Genomic DNA, 23,332 nt, shown 5'->3' on the forward strand with positions numbered 1-23,332 from the left:
GCAAAATCCAACCAGATATGGTCAGGTCAGTCTATCTTGAAATAAGGCACATCAAACTTTCTAAAATCAATAGACCATACTTTATGAAGAACAGTGGGTCTTTGTACTGTGGAAAAAAGGGAAATGGTGTTCTGGACAGAAGGAAAACCATGCAGCAGGAATTGTTCTGTGCCAGGGACAGATAGTTTGGGTGGGTTACATAAGTATTACTTTCAGAAAATCATCAACACAGGAGAAGCTATTATTCCTGAAATCTATAGTAGCCCGACCCAGAAAATTGAGCTCAGTATTGGGACCTTACAATCCAACAGCTGCTACTTTCCCAATACTACAGGTCATTTTTTTCAACAGTAGGTTCATGGCATTCCTTCTGCTCTGAACACCACTCCCATTTCAGGATAGAGAGCCAGTTTTTATGTATACATTTAATTTTTTTAAATCATTCATTTGAAAGTAATGGGATACATCCAGCGCTTGGATAAGTTACTTATTTGGAAGTGGCTATACAGGCTAGAGGATTCTGAGAGTGGTGGTGCAGAAAAGAAACATCTCAAAGGTCTAGACACACTTCACTCACAACCCAAAATACCTCCTCTGCACATAGAACACTGCATTTCAGCAATGGTGTAATTTAGTCAACTGCATTATTTCTTATTTAAAATGAGTTTGTTCTTTATAATAATTCAGGTTACCTGTTGCCCACACTTGCTTCAATCAACTCTGCCTGCCTCCTTACAAGACCAAAAAGGAGCTGAAGCAAAAGTTGACAATTGGAATTTCAAATGCAGAAGGCTTTGGTTTAGAATGAGAATGAGAAGACCAGAAAAGCATAGCGGATGTAGCAATCGCTTTCTTCTGATTGTGCCTTCAAAGCTTTTCATGTTTCTATCTCTTAATATTATGACAGTATTACCTAGAACAGTGGTTCCAAACCTTTTCTTTATCAGAGACACCCTTTAAATATCTTCTGGTGCTGTGGATCCCCAGGACTTCACTCAAAATTTAAAACCACCATCATCACCATCATACCGGAACACCTTTTCTCAGAGGCCGCAGAGGGGGAGGGAAAACTTTTCTCCTGCTTCTTCCCTCAAATTTGGGGCTGGAGCAGATTGAACAGCAACGCACAAGCCCAGCCAGACACCTTGGCTTCTGTCGCATGAACTCTCTACTGCAGGGAGGAGGTGGACTGAACAGCCTTCAAGCTTCAACTGACCCTCTGTGAGGACATTCCCCCTGCAGGTCCACAGACCACAGGTTAAGAACCACTGGCCTAGAAGTATGTGGAACTGTTGTTGACTTTTTTAATGCACTCATTTTTCTGTATAGAAATAAATTTACTGTTTCTTACAGAATTTTTGTACAATATTCATAATATTTAATAGAGGAGAGCTGTCAAGGCTATCAAATCTGTTTGTATATATTTGCCAAGTATAGCTAAAGAAAACTGCCTTGTTCTCTTGGCAAGGGGAAGGCTGCTTGGATACAGCCTGTGCTGCGTAAAGCCACCTAAGTTTTAGGTGAGAGATGTAGAGAATTTTACTATTAATTTTGCACATGTTTATTCCCCTGCAAAGTGCAACATAGATAATATATTTCTCAATTAGTTAAGGGCATTGTAAGATTAACTTAATTCAGCACACACTATAGCAAAACATCTGTCATTAACCCAATGCATATGCCTGTGTTTTCAGGTTAAAGTAAGTAACAGTTTTGAAATAGATTTAATATTCTTTCAGCTTTCATTCTAAAACAATCAACTGTTGATTTAAAAGCATATAAATAACTGCCTGTGGAACAATATGATTTTGATAGTGCCATTTACAGCTAAAGATTTATTTTTACAAAATGTAGGGTTTCAGATGTTATATATTAAGCTCTTACTGCTGAACAGAGTTGAATGTACAAAAATTGTAAATGCTGCTATTTTAAATTTATCTAGATTTATGGACCAACTTTTAAGTATTTAATTGTTTGCATGGTTATGATATTTGAATCAGCAGTAACTTAAACAATTTGGCTGTTGTTATTGTACTTTTGTAATAGTAATTTAAAGAAGGAAATGTAATGTATAATAACGCATTCGAATTTGTTTATTTAATGGAAAACAACCACCTCTCAGCACAATAAGAGGTGTAATTTTGATATTTTAAATTATGCATCTTTTAATTAGGAACTTCATACTATATTCTTTTGCACAAGGTTTAAAATAAATTGAGCCAGTTTTTATATAAAATTGAATTTTAAACTGAATTATATGACCGACTTTTTATTTAACAAGATGTGGTGGTAGACATTAGCCAGATAGATGCATAAACAGTGACAAATCCATGATGACTGTAATAGCTATGATAGCTAAATGGAACTTCATCTTCCTAGCAGGGCTGTGGAATAGAGTCATGGAGTCAAAGTTGGAAGCAATTTTGAGTGGAGTTAAAATAATTCTAAGTGTAACAACTCCAGCTTCAAAATAAATTTTATTTTATACTTTTCTATTTTTCAGGAAAAAATATTCCTAATTTTGAAAAAATATTCCTAATTTTGATGAACAATTATTTGATTGGCAGTATCAAAGAAGCTTCTCTTGAAGTCAGCTGTATCTGAATACTTCACCATAACTCAAGATGGGGAAAAAATTCTGTGTCAGTGTATGACATGGCCCAGATAAAGACAAATGCTATAATGCCAAGAAGTCGGAATGGGAGAGTAGAAAAATAATGGAGTTGGAGTTGAAGGTTTGTTATACTGACTCCTGTTGTGCTTCCCAGACAGCACACCTCCAGGTACCAGCTGCTAGAGGCAAACAAAGCCATTAAGTTAAGCAGTTGTCTTCATTTTATACATTTTCTGGAGGTATTTGAATGGCAACTATTGAAAAGAGGATACTAGAATAAATGGCTCATGACTTTTTGGCTTTAGACCAGTCACAGTGCACATAGGAGATTTCTGTACATTTAGAATGCCTCAATCACTTCTGTGGTGAGAAGGGAATTCTGATATTACAGTCCCCTTTAGAGAGTGATTTTTGGAAAACTGACTCAACTGTTCCACATAAGCAAAACAAAAAATCATCAACCCACCATCCAATAGACAGAGTTCTAGTATCCTCCTGTTTTCACCAGCAACCTTACTAGGACTACAGTTTAGCATACTGGGGAGATTTATTTGAAAAGATCCAACTAACAAACCACAAATTAGATTTTTTTTTCAGTGAGTAGACAGAGTTATTAACTCCTGGGCAGTCACAATCTTTGGGACTGCTTTTTCACCCAAGCTTCTCTTTGAGGTTTCTGGCTCAATTCCAGTGCCTAATTAAAAACCAACATGTGTTGATTTTAGTTTTGGTCATTCGCTCTCTTGGCAAGGGTGAAAAGCTAAGAGGTGCAAGGGACTCTGAATGTCAGAAATGCAGAAGTTTGTATCAACATTTTATGACAGTCTGAAAAGAAGGGACAGCCTCTCCAGCAAAAATGTCATAGAATCAGTATTCAGTCAATGAAAAGAACTTAATGAAAGGAAGTGACTGTCAATCTATATGGCATGCATTTTTTTTCTAAATACAATTCAGAGTTGTCTGGAGAGTCTTCAGACAGCTGTGGAACAATGCCTTGGATGAACATGTTAAGCAATATTTCTCAAATAGTGGGGTGGGCCCCCCAGGGGGGGCGCGAGGCTCCGTAAAGGGGGGCGCGAGGCTCAGGATACAGTGTTATGCAGAGGTGTACTTATAACAATTTTATAGACAAATGATACTATTTACAGTCGCGCAGCGGGCGCGAAATGTTTTCTTCTTCCTAGGGGGGGCCATGACAGAAAATAATTGAGAAGCACTGGGTTAAGGGGACGTTTTATTTCAAGCATAAATGGAAATAAGGCCATTCTATGGTTTAGCAATCCATTGTCTGAGCAAGAGTGCCTCATCTTGTCACTGTGGGGTGAACAGTGCGGTGAACACCCTCCCCTTGCTTGGATTACCACCTGTTCTGGTCACCCTTTACTTTATACAAGAAAATCTTGAATTATGGATGGGGGCAGATAATCTTTCAATGGAATCTTCCCAGCTATCTGAATTTTAATTCTCTATTCTGTTTCTTAGATTTCTATCTCCTCTTTTTGCCAAAGAGCTCAGGGCTGTGTTACATTGTTGTCTCCTTTATCCTCAGCATTGCTTATGTAAATGTACATGACAAGTTAGCTGGGAGTTAGTATTTTCATTTCTTTGTAGCTCCTTTATCCAGAAAAGCGAGGAAAGAAATGCAGGAAAAATACTTTTTCTAACAATAACCAAAACCTGTTGTTTGAACAACCCTACCTAAAAGTCCTGAACGTTCATAGTCAGAGTAAGTAGGGAAAGTTATTTGGTTTTCAGCTCTGGATAGAGAGAAATATACTTTTCATAGGCACAGAGGCATATTGGTAAACAGAAGAAAGGTACAAGGAAAGGCTGTAATTGCGTGGGAATAGTGAAAAGCTTTTCTTTGAACCTAAATATGAAATTGCTTCTACAGGAATTAAATGGAGAAATTGCTTCCATAATTTTGATAACACAAAATGTAGGCCTATGTCAATCTCAGCCATGGAGAACAGATTCCCTAACAGGCAGGCAAAGATCACATATCTCTATCCATGCTGTTGAGTTGTTGGACTTTGCTTACAGAAAGGAAATTAAATTGAGAGGCGGAAAATCAAGTTGAAAAAAAGGTGAGCACAATGTAAAAACATTTATATACAATCTTTAACTGTTGTATTAATACAAACCAAGCAACAATATGAACTAATTTTTAAAGTGGAGCCAGCATAACAGCTGAGAAGGCTGGCACTGTGCATTGCAGACCAGAACTGGGCTGAATCTTGAACAAGCAATGAGTCAACCAGCAGAGAAATGTCTTGGCTTGTGTATAGGAATAATTCTGTCACTTCTGTTGTAAGACCTCTCAGCAATACCTCATGCAACTGAAAAGCACTGTATCATTTTTAAACCTGAGAAGGAATTGAGCTTCCAAAGTATCATTCATTACTGTTCCAGTAATATAAATGGACAGTTGACATGCACAGTAGATGGATCTGTCTCCAGTACACAAACAGGTACTGAAAAGCATTATTTTGCAAAGATGAGCCCCCATATAATTGTCCATCCCTGACGTAAAGGAAGAAAAAAGAGGTAGGTACGTAACAGTTTGTGTGAGTGTGTGTGTGTGAGAGAGAGAGAGAGAAAGAAAGAGAGAATGCTGTTAAGTAAAGATACATTTTATAGACTGATTTTCATTCCTTTGCTGCCCTGGTTAAGATATTTCCTGTCTCCTGGAGACTCAAGTCCAAGTCTGCTGTCCCTTTAGCCCTTTATTGCAATCACATTTATTGCTTCAGTCCCAGAGTCAGTTCATGGAAGCATCAACAGCTCTCAACAAGTTCCAATTCCTTCCCAGGAGAACTTTTTTCCTCCCTAAAGCTATTCTTTAAACACCCAATATTCAGATTCTAGAATTTGAGATAATTGAACACTTGACATGATTTGTGATCCTCTTTATGTTACCCTAGAGCCATGGATCTCATTTCACCCAAGAATGCAAACTTCAAAATAAAAAACCTATATAACACAGGAATTAAGGAAATCACATGGCATTAGTTCTCACATGGAGATTTCTCACATCAGTTCTACCACTATTAAATAGGAAGGGATACTGTCACGGTTCCTTTCTATAATTCTCTGTGATTGTGTTTGTTTTTTCATGTTTCTAGAGCAGAATGGGAAGCGGTTTGCATCATGTGAATGGGGGGTCTTTACATACAGCACCATGCAGTCAAATCTCACAGGAGTTTCACATGAGTAAACAAAGTAGAAAAGTTGGTATATGATGTCATAGAATCCAAGAGCTGAAAGAGACCTCAAGGGCCATCCAGTCCAACCCCCTGCCATGCGGGAATACACAAACAAAGCACCCCCAACAAATGGCTTTCCAGACTCTGTTTAAAAACCTCCAAAGAACAAGAATCCACCACATTCTAAGGGAGTGTCTTCCACTGTCTTTTACTGTCAGGATGTTCTTTCTAATGTTTAGGTGGAATCTCTTATCCTACAGTTTGGATCCATTGGTCTGTGTCCTAGTCTCTGGAGCTGCAGAAAAGCTTGTTCCATCCTCAATATGACATCCTTTCAAGTGTTTATTTATTTACTGTCAAGAACTTCCTAATATGTCATGTCTTAACATGTAAATAAGAGTAGAGCACTGAGATATATTTTCAGTGTAATTAGTTACAGTATAGGTTGAGCATTCCTAATCCAAAATGCTCCAAAATTTTTGAGTGCTGGCATGAAGCTACATGTGGAAAATCCCACACTTGACTTCATGTGACAAGTCACGGATGCTGAAGTCCTTACATATAAAATGGTGTATGGCAGCACCACCTTCCAAACACGCATTGTTCTGCCTCTGGGGAGTCCACCAGCTTGCCAGCTGCCCACTTCTGCCTTCCAGGTGGCAGATGCAGCCCTCATGCTGGTTTGTTTGCAAGGCAGAAGGAGGTGGCTGGCAGTCTTTCCCGAGGCAGGGAAGATAAGAATGCAACCTGCCGGCATGGGCTTACCACCACCTCTGCTGCTGCCCTGAGACCATTTCCAGGCCTGGTTGTGCTAGATATTGCTAGAATCTGTATTTACCCCCAAATACTACTGCATTTTCAGTCTGCAGTTGGTTACGTCCAATGTTTAATATTAATATTGTTAAAAATGTGATGTAAAGATATTGTTGAAAATTTTGCTTTCTGGTTGTTCAATGTACAAAAACTTTGGACCAAAACACACTGCAGAAATAATCCAGTTTGAGATGGCTTTTACTGCCCTGGCTCAGTCTGGGGACTGTAGTTTTGTGAGACATTTAGCCTTCTCTGTCAGACACCTCAAGTGTCACAATAAACTACAATTCCCAGGATTCCCTAGCACTGAGGCAGGGCAGTTAAAGCAGTCTCAAAATGGATTATTTCTGCAGTGTGTTTTGGACCTTTGATGGACAAAATTAATTAAAATACTATATAAAATTAACTTCAAGCTATTTGTACAAGGTGTATATGAAACATGCGCGAATTTTGTGGTTAGACTGAAAGGTTACCACTACAATGGGTCCTTACTATCCACTGGGGCTTGTGTCCAGGATTCCCCATGGATACCAAAATCCATGGGTGCCCAAGTCCTATTGTATACAGTGGTGTAGTAAAATTGTGTGCCTTATATACAATGCCCTGTCTGTTTCAGCCCATATCTCTATAAGCCTGAGATGGGACTTGTGCAGCACTTCAGACACTTGGTCTACAAGTCTCAGCAGACCTAGCCAACATAAACATCTCAATCTGGCTGTAAGGCTACATCTGCACTGCAGAAATAAGGCAGTTTGACACAGCTTTAACACCCATTGCTCAATGCTTTGGAATTCTGGAATTTGTAGTTTGTTGTGGCACCAGAACCACGACAGCCAGAAAAGGTTAAACATCTGTCAGAGCCTTCTAAGAGAAGGCTAAATATCTCAAAGAACTACAAATCCCATGATTCCATATCAATGAGTCATGGCAGTTAAAGCAGTGTCAAAGTGCATTATTTCTGCCGTGCAGATGCAGCCCCAGTCATGTCTTATTGTAGTTGCTTAACTGCACATTTAAAGTATGGTCAGTTAAACAAACAGATATTTAATCTAACTGCATTATGATGGCAATACAATAAAATTGTGATGGACTGTAATCCATAGTGAACTTCCTTCAAACAATTTTAAAACCGTGAGATGATGTTGGACTGGGTAAGTTGTGGTTTGTCTTATTAATAATACTGAAGATGCTTCACCCACCCAATAAATGGGATACAGCTATTTCTGTGGCTTTCCCCCCGACATGTGCTATACTTCGAAATAACTCAGGAGAAACCCACTTGTCTTTTGATACAAAATGTAGTTGATAAATCATTTGGGGTGACTGTGTTCAGAGTCTAGACATACCTTTTAAAGGGAACAACTGTCTTCCCTCAAAAAAAAAAGACTGCTGCTATGCTTGACATGGAATGTGTGTTACAGCTGGATAACATTTTTCATCGTAAAGTGGGTGTCAAGCTACTGTCCAAATTAGTTCTCTCCTTACACTGCTAGACATAAGACACTGGTGAGACATTGCTCCTTCTGGACACATAAGGTTTCAGCGCTGAGAGTTTTGCATACTGGAAATCAACTGGAGTCTAGCAAAAATTCCTCCCTGCATTAAGAATTCATTCTGGCTATGTAATGGGAAAGTTCTCAGAAGATTGGCAAGCCCACGTGTAGTATTATCAACTGAACTGGATGTGTTAAAGTCTAGCTTTTTTGTCAACAGCAACAGCACATAACACTTTGAATGGGGTGCATGCTATCCTAAGGGTCCTAGTGGAAACTGACACCATCCTTCCCCATCCAAACATTTTAAAAAATGTTTTTTAAAACAGAAATGTTTTTCACCAAAAAAAAAAGTGCCTTGCCCCCTAAAGACCAAAATGGTCTCCTGTGGCCCTTGAAGGGTGTGGGGTATATGTGGGTGGTGCAACCCTCCCAGTTGCATTTGCAGCCCCAGACTTCAGGATTGCCCCCCACATATAAGGAAAAGAATTATTGCCCGTTGATGCATACAGAAGCTATTGCTAGAGAAGCATGAACACGAACTAGTAAAAATGGGAGTAATTTATCCATAATGATGGCTCTGCTATGTCTTTAACAGTAGCCTGGCAAGCAGAACATGTTTGGTCAGCTTTGGAATTGAGGTTATTGATGGGAAAGTGTTGCTTATACAGGAATAGGAGAGATGGTGGGAAATGTGAGACGGGATGAGACAATCTGAATAAAGAACATTCAGTTGAAGTGATGGCAGTTATCCTAATTATTTATGCGTCTTTCATCTTAACAAGAGAGAAATCTGTTTTTACGCCAATCTTGACACATGCATTTAAAGCAAGGCTAAAAATTATGTATGGGATGCTGCAGCACATACCCTGTCAACTGATTTCAAATGATGGTACTGTATTGTTCTGTTGATTACTGTTTCAACTTCCCATAAATAGTTAGACATTGTTGATTATGTCTGAGCTTGGTTATTTTATAAGAACCTGCAACAAGGTTGTTGTTTCTGCTAAATCTGGTGTGTGGGAGGGGGTTAATTGCAAAAATAAAAATTGATGATACAGTGGTCACATCTCACCTACAAAGAATAAATGGAAAGACTCTTCCTTTCCAGGAACACCTATTATTTCATCTTTTCATGTTGTCTTCTTTGCATTGCATTTATGATCTTCCAAATGATGAAATTTCATTCTCTCCAGCATGCACCGTGTCATGCTGCAACCTGGGTCAGTCTGACCTATGTTGGCTGAAGACATCTTTGTTGTTTGTGAAAGTACTCAGCATTCAAAAACTTGACAGTTTCCCAGCTGTCAACGATTCTTCAAATGACTCCAAGATGCCCAGAATTCAGCAATAACCTCATCTCTACCATTCTGCCTTTATTTCTACATTAACTGTATGACAATTGCCCAATTCTTCTACTTTTCAAAAATAACCCCTCAAGTAGCCAACTCTTGATGAGCACTATTCCCCTCAGTATCTTTTCGATCTGTGCTGATGAATTATTACCATAATCTGTTCTTACAGTGAACCAAATCTGAGTTTAGCTATACCTCACTGGCTGGTTTTGGATAAATAGTTCTATTAATATTTGCCCTTCCCACTTGTTGGATATGTATGAGGGACAGGAAGAGCCACTAAAAACAGTATTTGTGTATTGCTTTTCATTTTGCTACAAAGAGCACAATGTTAACCTTTGCATCCAGCAATGCTGACAACTTGGGCTTTCACTTCCAGCACTTATTCTAGATATTTATGCCAAATCTGAAAATTCCTTCTAACTTCTTGAAGCCAAGCTGTAAAAAGGATTCACTGAGATGTTCAAACATCTGAGGAATCACAGGAAAATCTCATTTGGAAAGCAAAAATGGAATTGTCCAATCCCGAATTTCATACATTTCTGTTCAAAATAAACTAATCCAAAGGATCTGAATTGACTTTCCTTGGAATGTATCCCACAACACTGTTATACCGCAATTACAGTATGTTAATTCTATCTTTGCCTGGAATTTATTGCATGACATTCTGGCTCTCCCAATGCTGTTCAGTGCTGTATCACTGCTGGGTCATTTGAAAACTGATTCTTCTCCCACTGGAAATAATCCATTAATAACCTCCTATCCCACTATGGCTTAGCAACCATCCTGGGTGTAAATGTTGAAGGTATAATTTTAATTTTGTGAGTTATTTATGTCATAGCAATTAGCATTAAATTCAGTGGTATATGGGAGGCCCTGGACAGACGGGCCCTTTGCAGCGTCATGGTGACATGCTAGGGTTGCCTCGGGGCGGCGCGTGCACACACCCCACAACCCTAGCACGTGACGAGGACGTCGCAGCTGCACAGCACCATCCACATGCTGCGCACAGCTATGATGTCGCAGCAGCGCATTGTTCAAACAGTGCTGTGCAGCTGCGATGCCATCATGCCATCTGTGGTGGTTTGCAGTGGTGCAGCTGCACCGCAAAAGGAGCCTGGAAAGAGGCAATGTAATAGTTAGCACCTTGGATTTTGGCTAAATTCAGAAGGGAAAAGGAAGCACGAGAAGACTGGGATGAGATCTTCCACTAATCTCTCTGCTATGGCCACCAAACATGATGATTTTCACCAATCCCTGCACTACCACCAAAGTTGAGGGCTTCCACTTACGCTTCACCTCTGCCACCAATGTGTGGACTTCCTCCTGTCCCATCACTGTGACCACCAGATGAGGGGACCTCCTAATTTCCCCTTATGGCTCCTGTGTGAGACTTTATTCATCTTATCTCCCCACTGGATACCACCACCCTGGATTAACTATAACCATCACAGAGATACTGTGTCTGAATTTAAGGTTTCCAACATGTCTCAAGTTTCAGGTATAGCATTCTCAGAGGCCCAAGTATATAACATCAAAATAATGATAATAATAAAAAATTAAACAGAAATTGAACATATCACAGATTACTTATTTAATACATATAAAGGCCAACTGATACTAACTCTAATCTTTCATTCTTATACTCATATCCTAACTCTGACCCTGATTCAAACTAACTCAGACCCTGATTGACTCCTCTCACACCCCAACAACCTGTCATCTATCACTCTTTGCAAAACCCCTTCATACATTCCATCCATTGTCATTCACTCCCAATATTTCATTCACTCCCCTCTCCTGACAGATCTTTTGGTATATCTATTACACCTTGAACACACATATACTTTTAGGTACATCTATTATACCTTGCAAATTATCTTAATATATCTAATAAACGGAACATTTTTCACTGAAAAGTCCATAACATCACAACTGGCAGGTAACATTATTGCCCCTCTTAAAGGGTCCTAGATCTTTGATCCCCAATAAACCTGTTAGACCTGAGAACTCTTCATCAGATTTTATGCCATATTTTATGCTGTTATTCTTGTAAACTGCTGTCAGGTCTACTGAAGCATGACACAGAAATCAGATGAATAAGTAAAGATCTCTAAACTAAGGCAGAAGAATTTAAAGCAATGGTTGCAATAATATCCCAATTTTCACTTCTTTTGCTAGCTGTCAGACAGCACTGATACCATTACAAAGAGTCTTTGTTCCCCTACCAGCATGCAGAGCATGAAAAGAAGTGTTTTAAGTAAGTTTCTCTACTACACAAACTCAGGTTCATAGTTTAAGGTGTGTGGGATATTACTGCTTGAAGCAATTTGCAGTTCTCTGATGTTCCCACCTCATCCTGGCATGAGAAAAAAGAAATATAATGGTATAAAATGCATGCCATAAATTACCTCAGATCACTGTATATTCAGCATAAGCATGCTTTTATTCACTACCCCATTATTATCACTTTCCAGAAGCATAATATATGGGATCAAGTTCCTATATTGAAGCTGTATAGCATAGTACTGCTTAAAGTTGCCACTGGTCCACAAAGAAAGAAACAGTTGTAGTCAATGGACGCAAACATGGTGCCAGTTCATGGCATGTTGGCATAAAAAAACCTTCCAGGACCCCACGTCAGATAGAAGCTATGATGTATATACTTCCACATGCAGAGCTACATGTTGATTGTTGTGGTAGCGTGCTTTCAAGTCATTTTTGACTTATGGTGACCCTATCATAGTTTTCTTGGCAGGTTTCTTCAGATGGGACTTGCCATTGCCATCCTCTGAAGCTGAGAGAGTATGACTTCTCCTCTGAGGCTGAGAGAGTATGGAATCCTGATCTTTGTAATTTGGTGAGACACTAGAGCTCTCTTACTAAGAATTATAAAAACCCTACCTACACTGCCACTCCTAGGATTCCACAGAATGTTGCCCCAGAGGTTAAAGTGGATAATAGTGCTGTAATTGTGTAGTATGAGAGGACCCGTGGTCTAGTGTAACAACAACAAAACTGAAAGCCATGTCTAGTGTAATAACAACTTAAAGACAAGCAAACTGATTGTGACATCAGTTACCATGGGTTAAATTCTTCTTCTGGTCTCATGCCATAATCAATCTGTCTCTCTTTAAGACTGGAAGTGAGGTCAAGACATCTTGCTGCATGAAACTATACATCAACTGGTGTTGCCACCCCAATGCAGGAGTGATGCTTTTTAAGGGGTGGGAACTTTGCAGCCCTCCACATATTGTCAAACTGAAGTTCCAAATATTCATCACCATTGACTGTGCTGGTGAGGGCTGCAGTTCAACAACATTTGTGTGGCCACAAGCAGCCCACTACTGCCTTGAGGTCATGGTACATAATACCACAGACAGATTTAGACACAGTACAGATGGATGGCTCCATGCCGTCTGTTTTTGGCCCTGTGTCTGTGCTTCAACATCCCCGTGCTGCAACACAGGTGCGCCACAAATAAAGAGCCACCTAGAGCAGCTTCTTTTTTGCGGTGCTGGAAGCAGGAAGGGGCGCTGCCATGATACTACTTCCTGCCAGTGATGTCTGGTTGCTGTCCAGTGGTGGCGGCATCATGGTGGCCTCTGTATGGATGGGAGGCTGCCATGATGCCGGCATCCGTACGTATTAGGGTTCGGGAGTGTGCAGTTGCTGTGCACTCCCAAACCCTAAAATCGCCACCACCATGCCACAAAGCGCCTGTGTGTACCAGGCCAAAGTTATTCTGGCAGAAAATCTCAAAAACATATCTCTCCATGTCCCAGACATAGAGTTTACAGAGTTTGAAATACAGCTCCCAGAATCTTTGACTGGGGATGCCGGATAGGAGATTTTGGAATCTTTAGTTGAAAAAAACTTTTCCAAACTCTGCCCTGGTAGTAAAATATGCAATAGTGTAATACTAAATAACTAGCAATCTGATGTCTTTTCTTGAGAGTCCAAATCTGTTGCCTTCAGCAACTGCCTCACTCTGCATATTGCAAGGGTGAAAATCAAGTACTTGCACAGAGACAATCTATCTCACAGTGGATGAACTGCATCTTTTTTTTCTCCTTTAATAAATTGCAGCTTTTAAAGACAAATAACATCTCTAAGCTGCAATCCTAGCAACTAGATGTAATCAAAGCACTGTATGTCATATGGAGCAACCAACACGTGGAGATAGCTTTGAACAGCCTTTGGAAAGAAACTGCAGAGTTGAAAATTCAGGAAAAAACACTGCTTCCATATTAGTGCAAATTGATTTCATCTTGACATAAAATAATGAGATGTAATCAGTATAATGGAAAGGTTTTAAAATTATTATCAGAGTCTCCCATGAGAAATGTGTGTGTATATATATACAATCAGCCCCCTTATTCCATTACAGTGTCAGAATTGCAAATCTCTAAAGCTCTTCTTTAAAAAAAAAAAAGAAGAAGCATCATGTACATCCACTTAGTACAAACCTTCCATAAATCTTACAGAATTGATTTACCTCATTAGCACAAGATGCCTGTTCTTCTTCTAATCAGAACCTACAAGTCTTTCACATTCGGAGAATGGAAATCACAATGTCATTTTTGACCTTCACCCCCTGACCTAAACATGTGTTTAGCTTCTCTAGGATTGTTTTCATGCCTGCTTAGATTACTTAAAGAGGTGTTAAACTACATTATTTGTACAATGGAGATGCATCCATAGAATTAGACAATTAGATGGGTAACAGTGGGATCTTCAATAAAATGTATGGAATGCTTCCTCTAGAGTTGTAGCTATTCAGCCATGTTCTTTTTCATGACACCTTATTCCAGACTCCTGCATTTCACCACAGTTGGTCAGCTTTCCATGGCAACTGAGAGAATCAGTACTTGTTGGACAGCTTCTGTGGGTTTTTTGTGGGTTTTTCGGGCTATGCAGCCATGTTCTAGCAGAGTTTCCTCCTGACGTTTCACCAGCATCTGTGGCTGGCATCTTCAGAGAATGCTTGCCTGGAAAAAAGTTGGTTATATATATACTGTGTGAGCCTGAAAATGCAGGAGTGATTTGCATGTGTATTGTTCTGCATTTCCAGGCTCACACAATATATCTATAACCAACTTTTTCCAGGGAAGCATTCTCTGAAGATGCCAGCCACAGATGCTGGCGAGATGTCAGGAAGAAACTCTGCTAGAACATGGCCACATAGGCCAAAAAAACCACAAAAAACTATGGATGCCGGCCATGAAAGCCTTCGACTTCAGCTTCTGTGGGTTTTCCCCTTAAAAGCCCCCAATGATGTGTTGTACTACAAACCATAGGATTCTCCCAAGCTTGGTGATGACTCCTTGTGTGTGGATGATGCCATCTTTTTCTACATAAGGACCCACATTTCAAGTACTTGCTATTAGGAGCCTCCCCCTAATATAAAGTTCTCAAGTGAGAACTTTATACTGTTGCTCACTCACTCCCTGCTTCCTCAAAGGCTAAGAGGTTCCCCAGGGAAGTTCAAACAAGTTTAGCTTCCCCTTGGTTAGAGATCACATGATATTTAAAGCATCTTTGTAATGTTTACTTCATTTACAAATATAGAAACAGAGCACATGAAGACAAACAAGCATCCCCACAAGGCAGAAAATCCCCCAGGTAGTAACTTGGTGAGTCACGAGGTTCCATGTGCAGTTGCAGCTAACTCCATCTAGATTATAAATTCTCTGCTCATGTGTTAATGGGAAAGTTTGCCCAGTAAAGTGCGCAGAGAAGCTCAGCCATAATGGCTTTAACTAGATGTACAGTTTGTGTTGTATATTAGCTGCCATTTCTTGGCTAATGTGTCCAATTACTCTGAGAAAAGACGCAAACGTAAGAAGTTTGATGACTGCCAAGGACATAAATATGTGCCCAGACAGTAGCATTAACTACCTGTGTGTTTCCATTGATCAAATTTTTAAAAATTATCATGTCCTTTCTTGCTAATAAAATTAAAAGGAGTTGGCCCTATGGGAACTCTTGACACATGCAAATTGCATTCTGCATCATACACACCATAAGAATAGCTTTAAATTGACTGGTCCAGAGCTTGGCAGGAAAAAAACAGGCCAGATTCTGAATGCTCTCACTGCAAAATACATCAGATGGGTGAACATCAACTGGGCATTTTTCATAATACTCTATTGTTCTGTTTAATCTCATGCAGTATAAAAAGGAGAAAGGATGGGGAAAGGGAAAAAGAAATGTGGTAGCACCTTTAAGACTAACTGGTTTTTATTTTAGCATGAGCTTTCATGGATATAAACTCATTTCTTCTGATACAGTAACAAGTGGATGTTCTCTATACATTTCCTTGTTTCCCAGTCATATAATTTTGGTAATGCTCATTATATCAGTGTAAGAGCTAGGCACCCTGGTTGGAATTTTAAAAGGCCACAACTTTATTGGCAGAAACCATTACATAGTATGAAAGAGAAGAGGGTCAATCATGGGTTTGTTGCTAGTAAAGTTCAATTTTAAGCATTTGTCTTGCTCAGATGTCCATAAGTATATTGCAAGTCAGCAAGGCATTTTAGCAAACATAAGTCCATCAAAACAAATATGGTTGAGTACATAATAAATACAGTATGTGTAATATAGCTGTAAATAAACCATATAAAATGAATTTATATTTATACTAGTGTTTTTAACTTTTATTCTGTAGTGCCCTTCATCTTTTCTTGAATGTCCAGCATTTTGCGGTGCCTTGTCCTCCTTTGCAGCTAGGACATCTGCTCAGCCTGTTCTCGCTTTATCTATACAGTACCTTAACAACCATGTTATTTGTAGCATATTCACTTAATCATTTTTAAAGCATTTAGTTAAAGTTCACTTATTTAATCAAATGATTGCACTAAATAAGGTGACAGACCTACTTTAAATGGAAACTGGTGAATTATTATTACTGTATTATTGTTTTTGTCTTTGAAATTTTGCACCAGTTCCATAAGGAAACAATTCTTGGGTTCACCTTTATCCTGTATCTGTGTGTAATCCCTGTGGGGCTTTCTTTCCCCAGTGTAATTTTTAAAAAGTTATTTGCTGGTACCCTGAGAGATGATGGGATTGTAATTCTCTCTCAAAGAGTGCACACAACCCAAAATCAATATGTGCTGGTTTTTGTTCCTTGCGGCTTTGGTTGTAAAATGAGAACATTCCCTCTGGTGTTGGGGGAAAGAGCAGGGATGTATGGATAATTTTACAATCTTGGTAAAACTCGGGAGGTACGATGAGAACTCATACAATATATCCCCAGGGGAAAATGAATAGCTCTGCCCATGAACACATTGAAAACGTTAGCAAAAAATACACCTGTTTTAACCAAATGCAGTCATCAGAGCACCCTTTGATTTGGCATAGAGGCAGAAGTTGGGGCATATTAAAGAGCTTCGAAAGCTTGCAACAAGTATATTGTGCATTTCAGTTGAGCAATAACAGTATCAGTGTTTCGTGGATTTTTCTTTGAATTTGCTAAATGGCCAACACAGCTACCCCTGCATAATTTATTTAAGGTTTTTCTATAAATGTTTCTGAAGCCAGCCAAGGCAGATAATTCAAACAAATGAAAGAATAATCAGATGAAAACATAACAAAATACAAAAATCAACATTTAAAAAAAAAACATTATAACTATTCTAAAAGAGATGTCTTATCACACCCTTTGTGGAATAAAGGGCTAATCACAATCCCACAGGAATTTGGAGTTTTAAATAAAAGCAGAACAAAAGTTGTTCCCAAGCAACTTTATATGCAGTTGCTTGGCAGATAAGTGCATACTGCGAAAGCAGGTGAAATACAGTAGCTGGAAGCTATGAGACAGCATGAGGGAGGTTTGTAGAATCAGAGCACATGAGGATCTGGTTTGGCTGGCATGCTATTTATACCTCCCGCTCATTAGTTTTTATGATTTTATACTACCATCCTTCTTTCCATACAAGCCAAGGAAGAGCTAAGATTAATAGCAGAGGCAAAATGGAACAAAGGACCGTCATGGAGAGAAAGAGAACTTGAACATATTACTTTTTTAGATTACAACTACCACTATCCCGCCAACCAATAGTAGCCATGGCTGCTACCAAATTGTATATGTAAACACATGCACACCATGCGTTCTCGCTCTCTCTTTCTGACTCTCTCTCTCGTACACCCCTGCTGCTTCCTTGTTCATTGTCGTCGTTGTGTGCTTTCAATTTTTTTCTGACTTATGGTGGCCCTATGATAAACCTATCACTGAGTTTTCTTGGAAGGATTTGTTCAGAGGAGGTTTCCCATTGTCATCCTCTGAGGCCAAGTGAGTTCCCAATATCAACCAGTGGGTTTCCATGGTCAAATAGGTGTCATAACCTACCCTCTGGATCCAGGAATTTACAGTCTGAGTCCAAAAAGCTGGGGCCTGAATCAGTGAGGGGTGGTGTCCCCCAACAGAAGGTAGAAGACACACTACTATCTTTGCAGATCACTGAAGACATAAAGAGAAATTATTCTGATCCCAGTGGCAAATAGGAGATGCTGACTAATTAAGAACCTGATTTCTTGAGACAGCTGCCTATAAATCTTCCAGCACCTTCCTGGTATCTTAGTGACTGGCAGCACTCTTTAGCATTAGTGTTTTCTTAATCTTGGACTGGCTATGATTGAGGACTCTTGGTTTACTCCTTGCTGGTTTTGTTTATGTACTTTGCTGTAACAACTTCTGGACTGGCTGGGTACCCTCTTGCTTCACGCTTCATCTTGGCTGGATAGCCTGTGACTGACCTGGACTGGATTAACTGACAGCTCTTGTACTCCAACTACCTGCATCCTGGGCCACTTGCTGACCCCAGCATAAGACAGAGGGGATTCAAACCCTGGTCTCCAAAATCCTAATCCACCACTGAAACCACTATACCATGTTGGCTCTCTCTTTCCTTTTTTTCTCTCCCAATGCCTCCTCTTTTGTCCCTTCACTTTCTATGCTGAAATAAATGAAGACAAGATGACTAATCTCTTTATTTTTTCCCCCAGTGTGTACCGTTTGCTCTGTGTCCTGAGAAAAACTCAGGTTTTCTCAGTACCCAGGGTTAATCCTTTAAAAACTGCTGGAGCAGAACCATCTTGGACTCTTGTTTCCTGACTGAGCCCTGGTCTCCAAAGTTGTAAGTCCAACACTCAAACCATTAAATCACTCAAATCACTATGCCATGTTCAATACAGCTTGGGAAAGCTATACCCAGAATCCCTTAATTCATGGTGAGAAATAGATTCTGGGAGCTGTAGTCGAAATTATTATTATTATTATTATTATTTTGAACTCTGACTTTGTCAAAGGGTTAGGCCCTTGTGAAAGCAGTTGGAGCCTGTTTTGAGTAATATTATCCTTTGCTGGGAAATACAGGTAGTTTTAAATGTGCATAGCTGTAACAAAATAAGAAGCAACAGCTCATTAAGATAATTCTGGGCTTGTGGTTTGGAGATTAAACAGTACTGGGCTTCAGCACAACTTGCTTCAAGCAAAAATAAACTCCTACTGTTCTCTTTCCTTCCTTTGGAAAGCTAGCAGCCTGTGTGGGTGCCAGCAACTTCTAGCCCATTTATAAGATTCTCTCTTTCTTCCTCCTCCTTCTTGCCTCGCAACTCTATTTTATAGATGTCTTAAAAGATTCAAATGTGTTTGCTTTGGCTTGAGCCTGCGAAACTGGAGGTCTTGTCTTAAGCATTCTTTCCTGTTGATAAAACTTTTATGCTGAAAAGAAAATGTGGGTTAAGCTTAAAGATCTCTCATCTACAGTTGAAGCATAGCATTCATAAGAGAGTTGAGTATACTACTAGCAGAACGATTGCTTCCGCACCAGGGCCCTTTGAAACATGTTGAGTTTAACACTTGCTTTCTTCTTCAAGGAGCTTGAAATGTAGCAAAAATGTACTTAAAACTAATGTGTAATTCTACACAGCATTTACTTTATACAACACAGTATCTTTTATATTATTATATTATGCTTTAAATATGTTTTCTTATTTTATTGTAATTAATACACCAGCATTGGCTTTCATGTTATTGCTCTGATTGTATAGTTTTATTCTGTTTTTAATTGCTGGTTTTATCTAAATTGTGTTTATCACCTTGAATGATCGATCAAGAGAGGGGAAATGTATAAATATGTTGAATAAAATAAATATTATCTCATCATCTGAAATGTAATGGGAATCGAAAGAAAGGTCTACTACTCTCCTCCTGAAATATTCTCTGTTTTCAAGCTTTTCAAAATTTGTTATTACTAATAAGCTTAAAAAAATAAATATATCTAGTCACTGAAAAAAAATGATTCTGAATAAAAGAGTTCAAGTTCCCTTCTCAACAGAATACAATGCATTGCTTGCATACTCCATTTATTTTGTGTTGGTATAAATATGTGTTGAACCTAAACAGCAGGCATTCAAACGCACGCACACACAAATATTCAGAAGGAATACTTTCCAATGGATGGTGACTGCTGTTTCTCTATTAAAGATGTTTAAATCCATGTATGCAATTTGCTTCCATCTGCTCACCTTACATTGTGGCAAAAAGGCACCAATTTAACAGAAAGAGGAAACTGTTTGCAGTCTGTTGTATTGTTGAACTATTGAGTTGAACTCAAATTCATAGGCATGTTACTCTGGAAAATCAGTATGTAAAAGGATCTTCTAGCACTTTTGGGACTAGAAGTTGGTGGGATGAGCTTTCGTAGACTCGAGCCTACTTCCTCAGATGCATATGATTATTGCTTTGGTTCCAATAAAATAGATTGAAAGCCAGTAACTGATAGTATGTGTGGTTTTTCCCCCAGTCTCCATACAAAAATAAGAAAGGTACTGTTGTATAAGATTTGGACTGGGGGAAGATACAGTCCATAACTTATATATTAAATCAAGAGCTGGGTTGTTAGGAGTTTGTTACCAGTTTGGCAGGAACGAACAGGTACTTACATAATATACCACAACACATGCCAAGTTAAAATGAGCTATGATAACTGGCTTCTTTCCATTTCTTCATGGGTGTTACAAACTAAAGATAAAGCCCCTGAGCTATTTCTTGAACTATTTCTACCTCTAACTCCATATGTTCTAAGCTAGTTACTTCAGTCAGTCCAAACAGTTTCTCAGTCTCTGCCAGAACTGACCTAAGACAGCTTGCTGACTGAGGCAAAGGACAAGAACCCTCTCCATTCAACTGCACCCAAAAAATCCAACCAGAATGGCAAATGAACTTTCTTTATTACTGGTAATGGGACAGCAGTCTCCACTATGGCAAAGAACAGCAGAGTAGTTTGGAGGTGCAGGACTGACCATTTATATGTGCAACTCAGTCTTGGACCATATCACCATTACACCACACACTCCAGCCTCCCTTGCCTGAGGCAGTGACTTCATTCTACCTAACTGTAGGCCTTCTCCTGGCCTCGCTTCTGTCTTGGAGTTGTATGCTTTCAAGTAATTTCCAACTCGATTCAAATCATTTCCAATGTCCAGAATCCCTAGTCCAGTTCTCAAACCACTACAACAAGCTGGCAATCTTTTCCCAGTCTGGTGCCCTCCAGGTGTCTTAGACCAGTGTTTCTCCATCTCCAGATGTTCTGACTTCTCCTCTCAATCTCTCCCCATTAGCTATTTTGGCTTTGATTTCTGGAAGGTGAAGCACAAAACCTCTGTCTTAGGGCCCCTCTAGATGAATTTTTTCCCCCAAAAGTCACAGGTTTTCTTCCTGTACAAAATAATTTTATTTTGGAGATACACATGATGTTTTCTTCATCATAAAGTTTTTTCTACATTACCAAAGACTTTTCATTCTTAGTTCCCAGGTCAGTTTAAATTAACCTGATATTTTCTGAAATGAAATGTATCTCTACATGGCTGTTTATTTGCATTATCCTGCAACTAACTAAAATTGCCACCACTAGTAAACTCAATTATTATTTCCAGGATGAGATTCAGCAGAGATCAAGAGCGGGGAAGAGAAATAGTTGCATCAATACAAAATAATCCTAATATTTAGCTACTCTAATATACCTGTTCAACTTCTATGCAAATCTTATTGTAAGAAAAGCAGGCTTGGATAAAGAAGAAGGAAAAGTAAAAATAGGAGGAATATCAACAATCTAAGATACACAAATGGCACATAATACTAGCAGAAAATCTCCCAGACCTGGAACAACTACGGTACTAAGATTAAAGGGAAAAGAGCAAAGGCAGGCGTGATATTAAACATAAAGAAAACAAAAATAATGACAACAGAGAATCTTGACAAATTCAACCTATACAATGAAGAAACATAAGTATCTAAAATGGAAACCTGGGATATTTCAATAATGTGTTTGGATGCAAACTTGCAAATATACAGAAAAAATCAAACCAAAAAGAAAGGGAATCTCTTTATACTCCCAGAGACTTTTTTCCATTTTGGATGAGCCCTGACAGTTGGGTAGCTGAACAGTGTTCTTGAGCTCTTGTCACCTAATACAAGGCACATGGAACTGGTGTATACTGGTTATTGACCAAAACAATAAAGACTGATTGATTGAACTGATGTAGACACATTATTCATTACCTTGAGAGTGAGGAATATATATATATATATATATATATATATATATATATAGTGATATTATTTGGGACATTTGTATTATTACTCCTGGACTGTGTCATTCAAGATGGCACTTAACATTTGGCCATTTGATGTTACTGTCCTGTACCTTTGGGACTGAAGCTAACTGCAAAGAAGTAACCAAGTCCAAAACCTAAAGGAACTGGAATTGAACCAGAAGCACATTTTGTTCTAAAGCCTTAGACACATATTTATTCAGTGTGTTGTGTCTATTGGCAATAACAGAGACAATATGTGAGGTAAACCCCGAGATATGGCACAGATGATAAATTTCCACACACAAAATAATGGAGATTGTCACCATAACATTGGATTGGCTCTCCAGGTAAAACAACAAAGACTGTCGCAATTTTCTGTGTGTAAACACATACAGGCCAGGTTTCATTCAGTGCTTCTAGTGGTTAGCAAAGCCTAGAGAATTGGGTAAGCAAGCTCAAACATCAGTCTATATGGAGTTCCATAATACCCTTCTTTGCATTCTTCCCTTAAACTTAAGCATCTTAGACGGGAACAAGGATAGACTCAAGGAAGATGCTTAACTCTTTCCCCCCGGATTGTTCCTCCTGCATACGTAAGGAAGGCCCTTTCCTTCTGTCATCCCTTCTGCAGATGAAAAAGCAGATATACATGGGCTGTTGTTGTTGTTGTCGTTGTTGTGTGCCTTCAAGTCACTTCCATGACCAACTTGGTGACTAAGGTGCTCAACAGTCCACCCCAAAAGGGTGGGCTAGAGCCACCTGTTTTTGCTGCTGAGGGACGTCGCAGCAGCCAAACCGTGCAACATCCCTCCACAGTAAAAAGAACCTGCCAGGCGCCATGAGTGCACCATTGGCACACTGCCGTGCATCCATGACGTATGCGTGGTGCAGCAACATCTGGACACTGTGCCATGCTTGCTTCATCATAGTGGCCTCCGTGTGGACAGGAGGCCACCATGATGGCGCCTTCCTTATGGGCTAGGGTTCAGGAGCATGTGGTTGCTGCCCACTCCCAAACCCTAAATTTGGCCCAAAGACGGTACTTACCGCCCATTTGTACCAGGCCTAACTTGATGTCTTGGAAAATTTCATCAGATATTCCACTGCTCAAACCACGACATGATTGTAATACAAAGCAAAACAAAAGAATAATGGAATCCTGTATAATTTGACCCTCAGGCTCATATCGAATAATGGCTGGTCCTCAAAGCCACATTCAAGGGTCAATTATTTAGTTTCTCTGGT

The 23,332-nt window shown here is 39.3% G+C and overlaps 1 protein-coding gene across 6 annotated transcripts in view; it reads left to right on the forward strand.

Annotated features, from left to right (window-relative positions):
* The window catches only part of HECTD2 (HECT domain E3 ubiquitin protein ligase 2), a 71,761-nt gene extending 70,936 nt beyond the window's left edge, over positions 1-825 (forward strand). For all 6 annotated transcript variants that reach the window (XM_042456664.1, XM_042456661.1, XM_042456665.1 and 3 more), the window contains one exon: positions 688-825. In XM_042456664.1, coding sequence (XP_042312598.1) covers positions 688-808 — 121 coding nt within the window. In that variant the 3' untranslated portion in view covers positions 809-825. The remainder of the gene's footprint in view (positions 1-687) is intronic.
* Positions 826-23,332: the final 22,507 nt, after the last annotated feature.

This window comes from Sceloporus undulatus, chromosome 3, assembly GCF_019175285.1.
Source record: "Sceloporus undulatus isolate JIND9_A2432 ecotype Alabama chromosome 3, SceUnd_v1.1, whole genome shotgun sequence".
NCBI lineage: Eukaryota > Metazoa > Chordata > Lepidosauria > Squamata > Phrynosomatidae > Sceloporus > Sceloporus undulatus.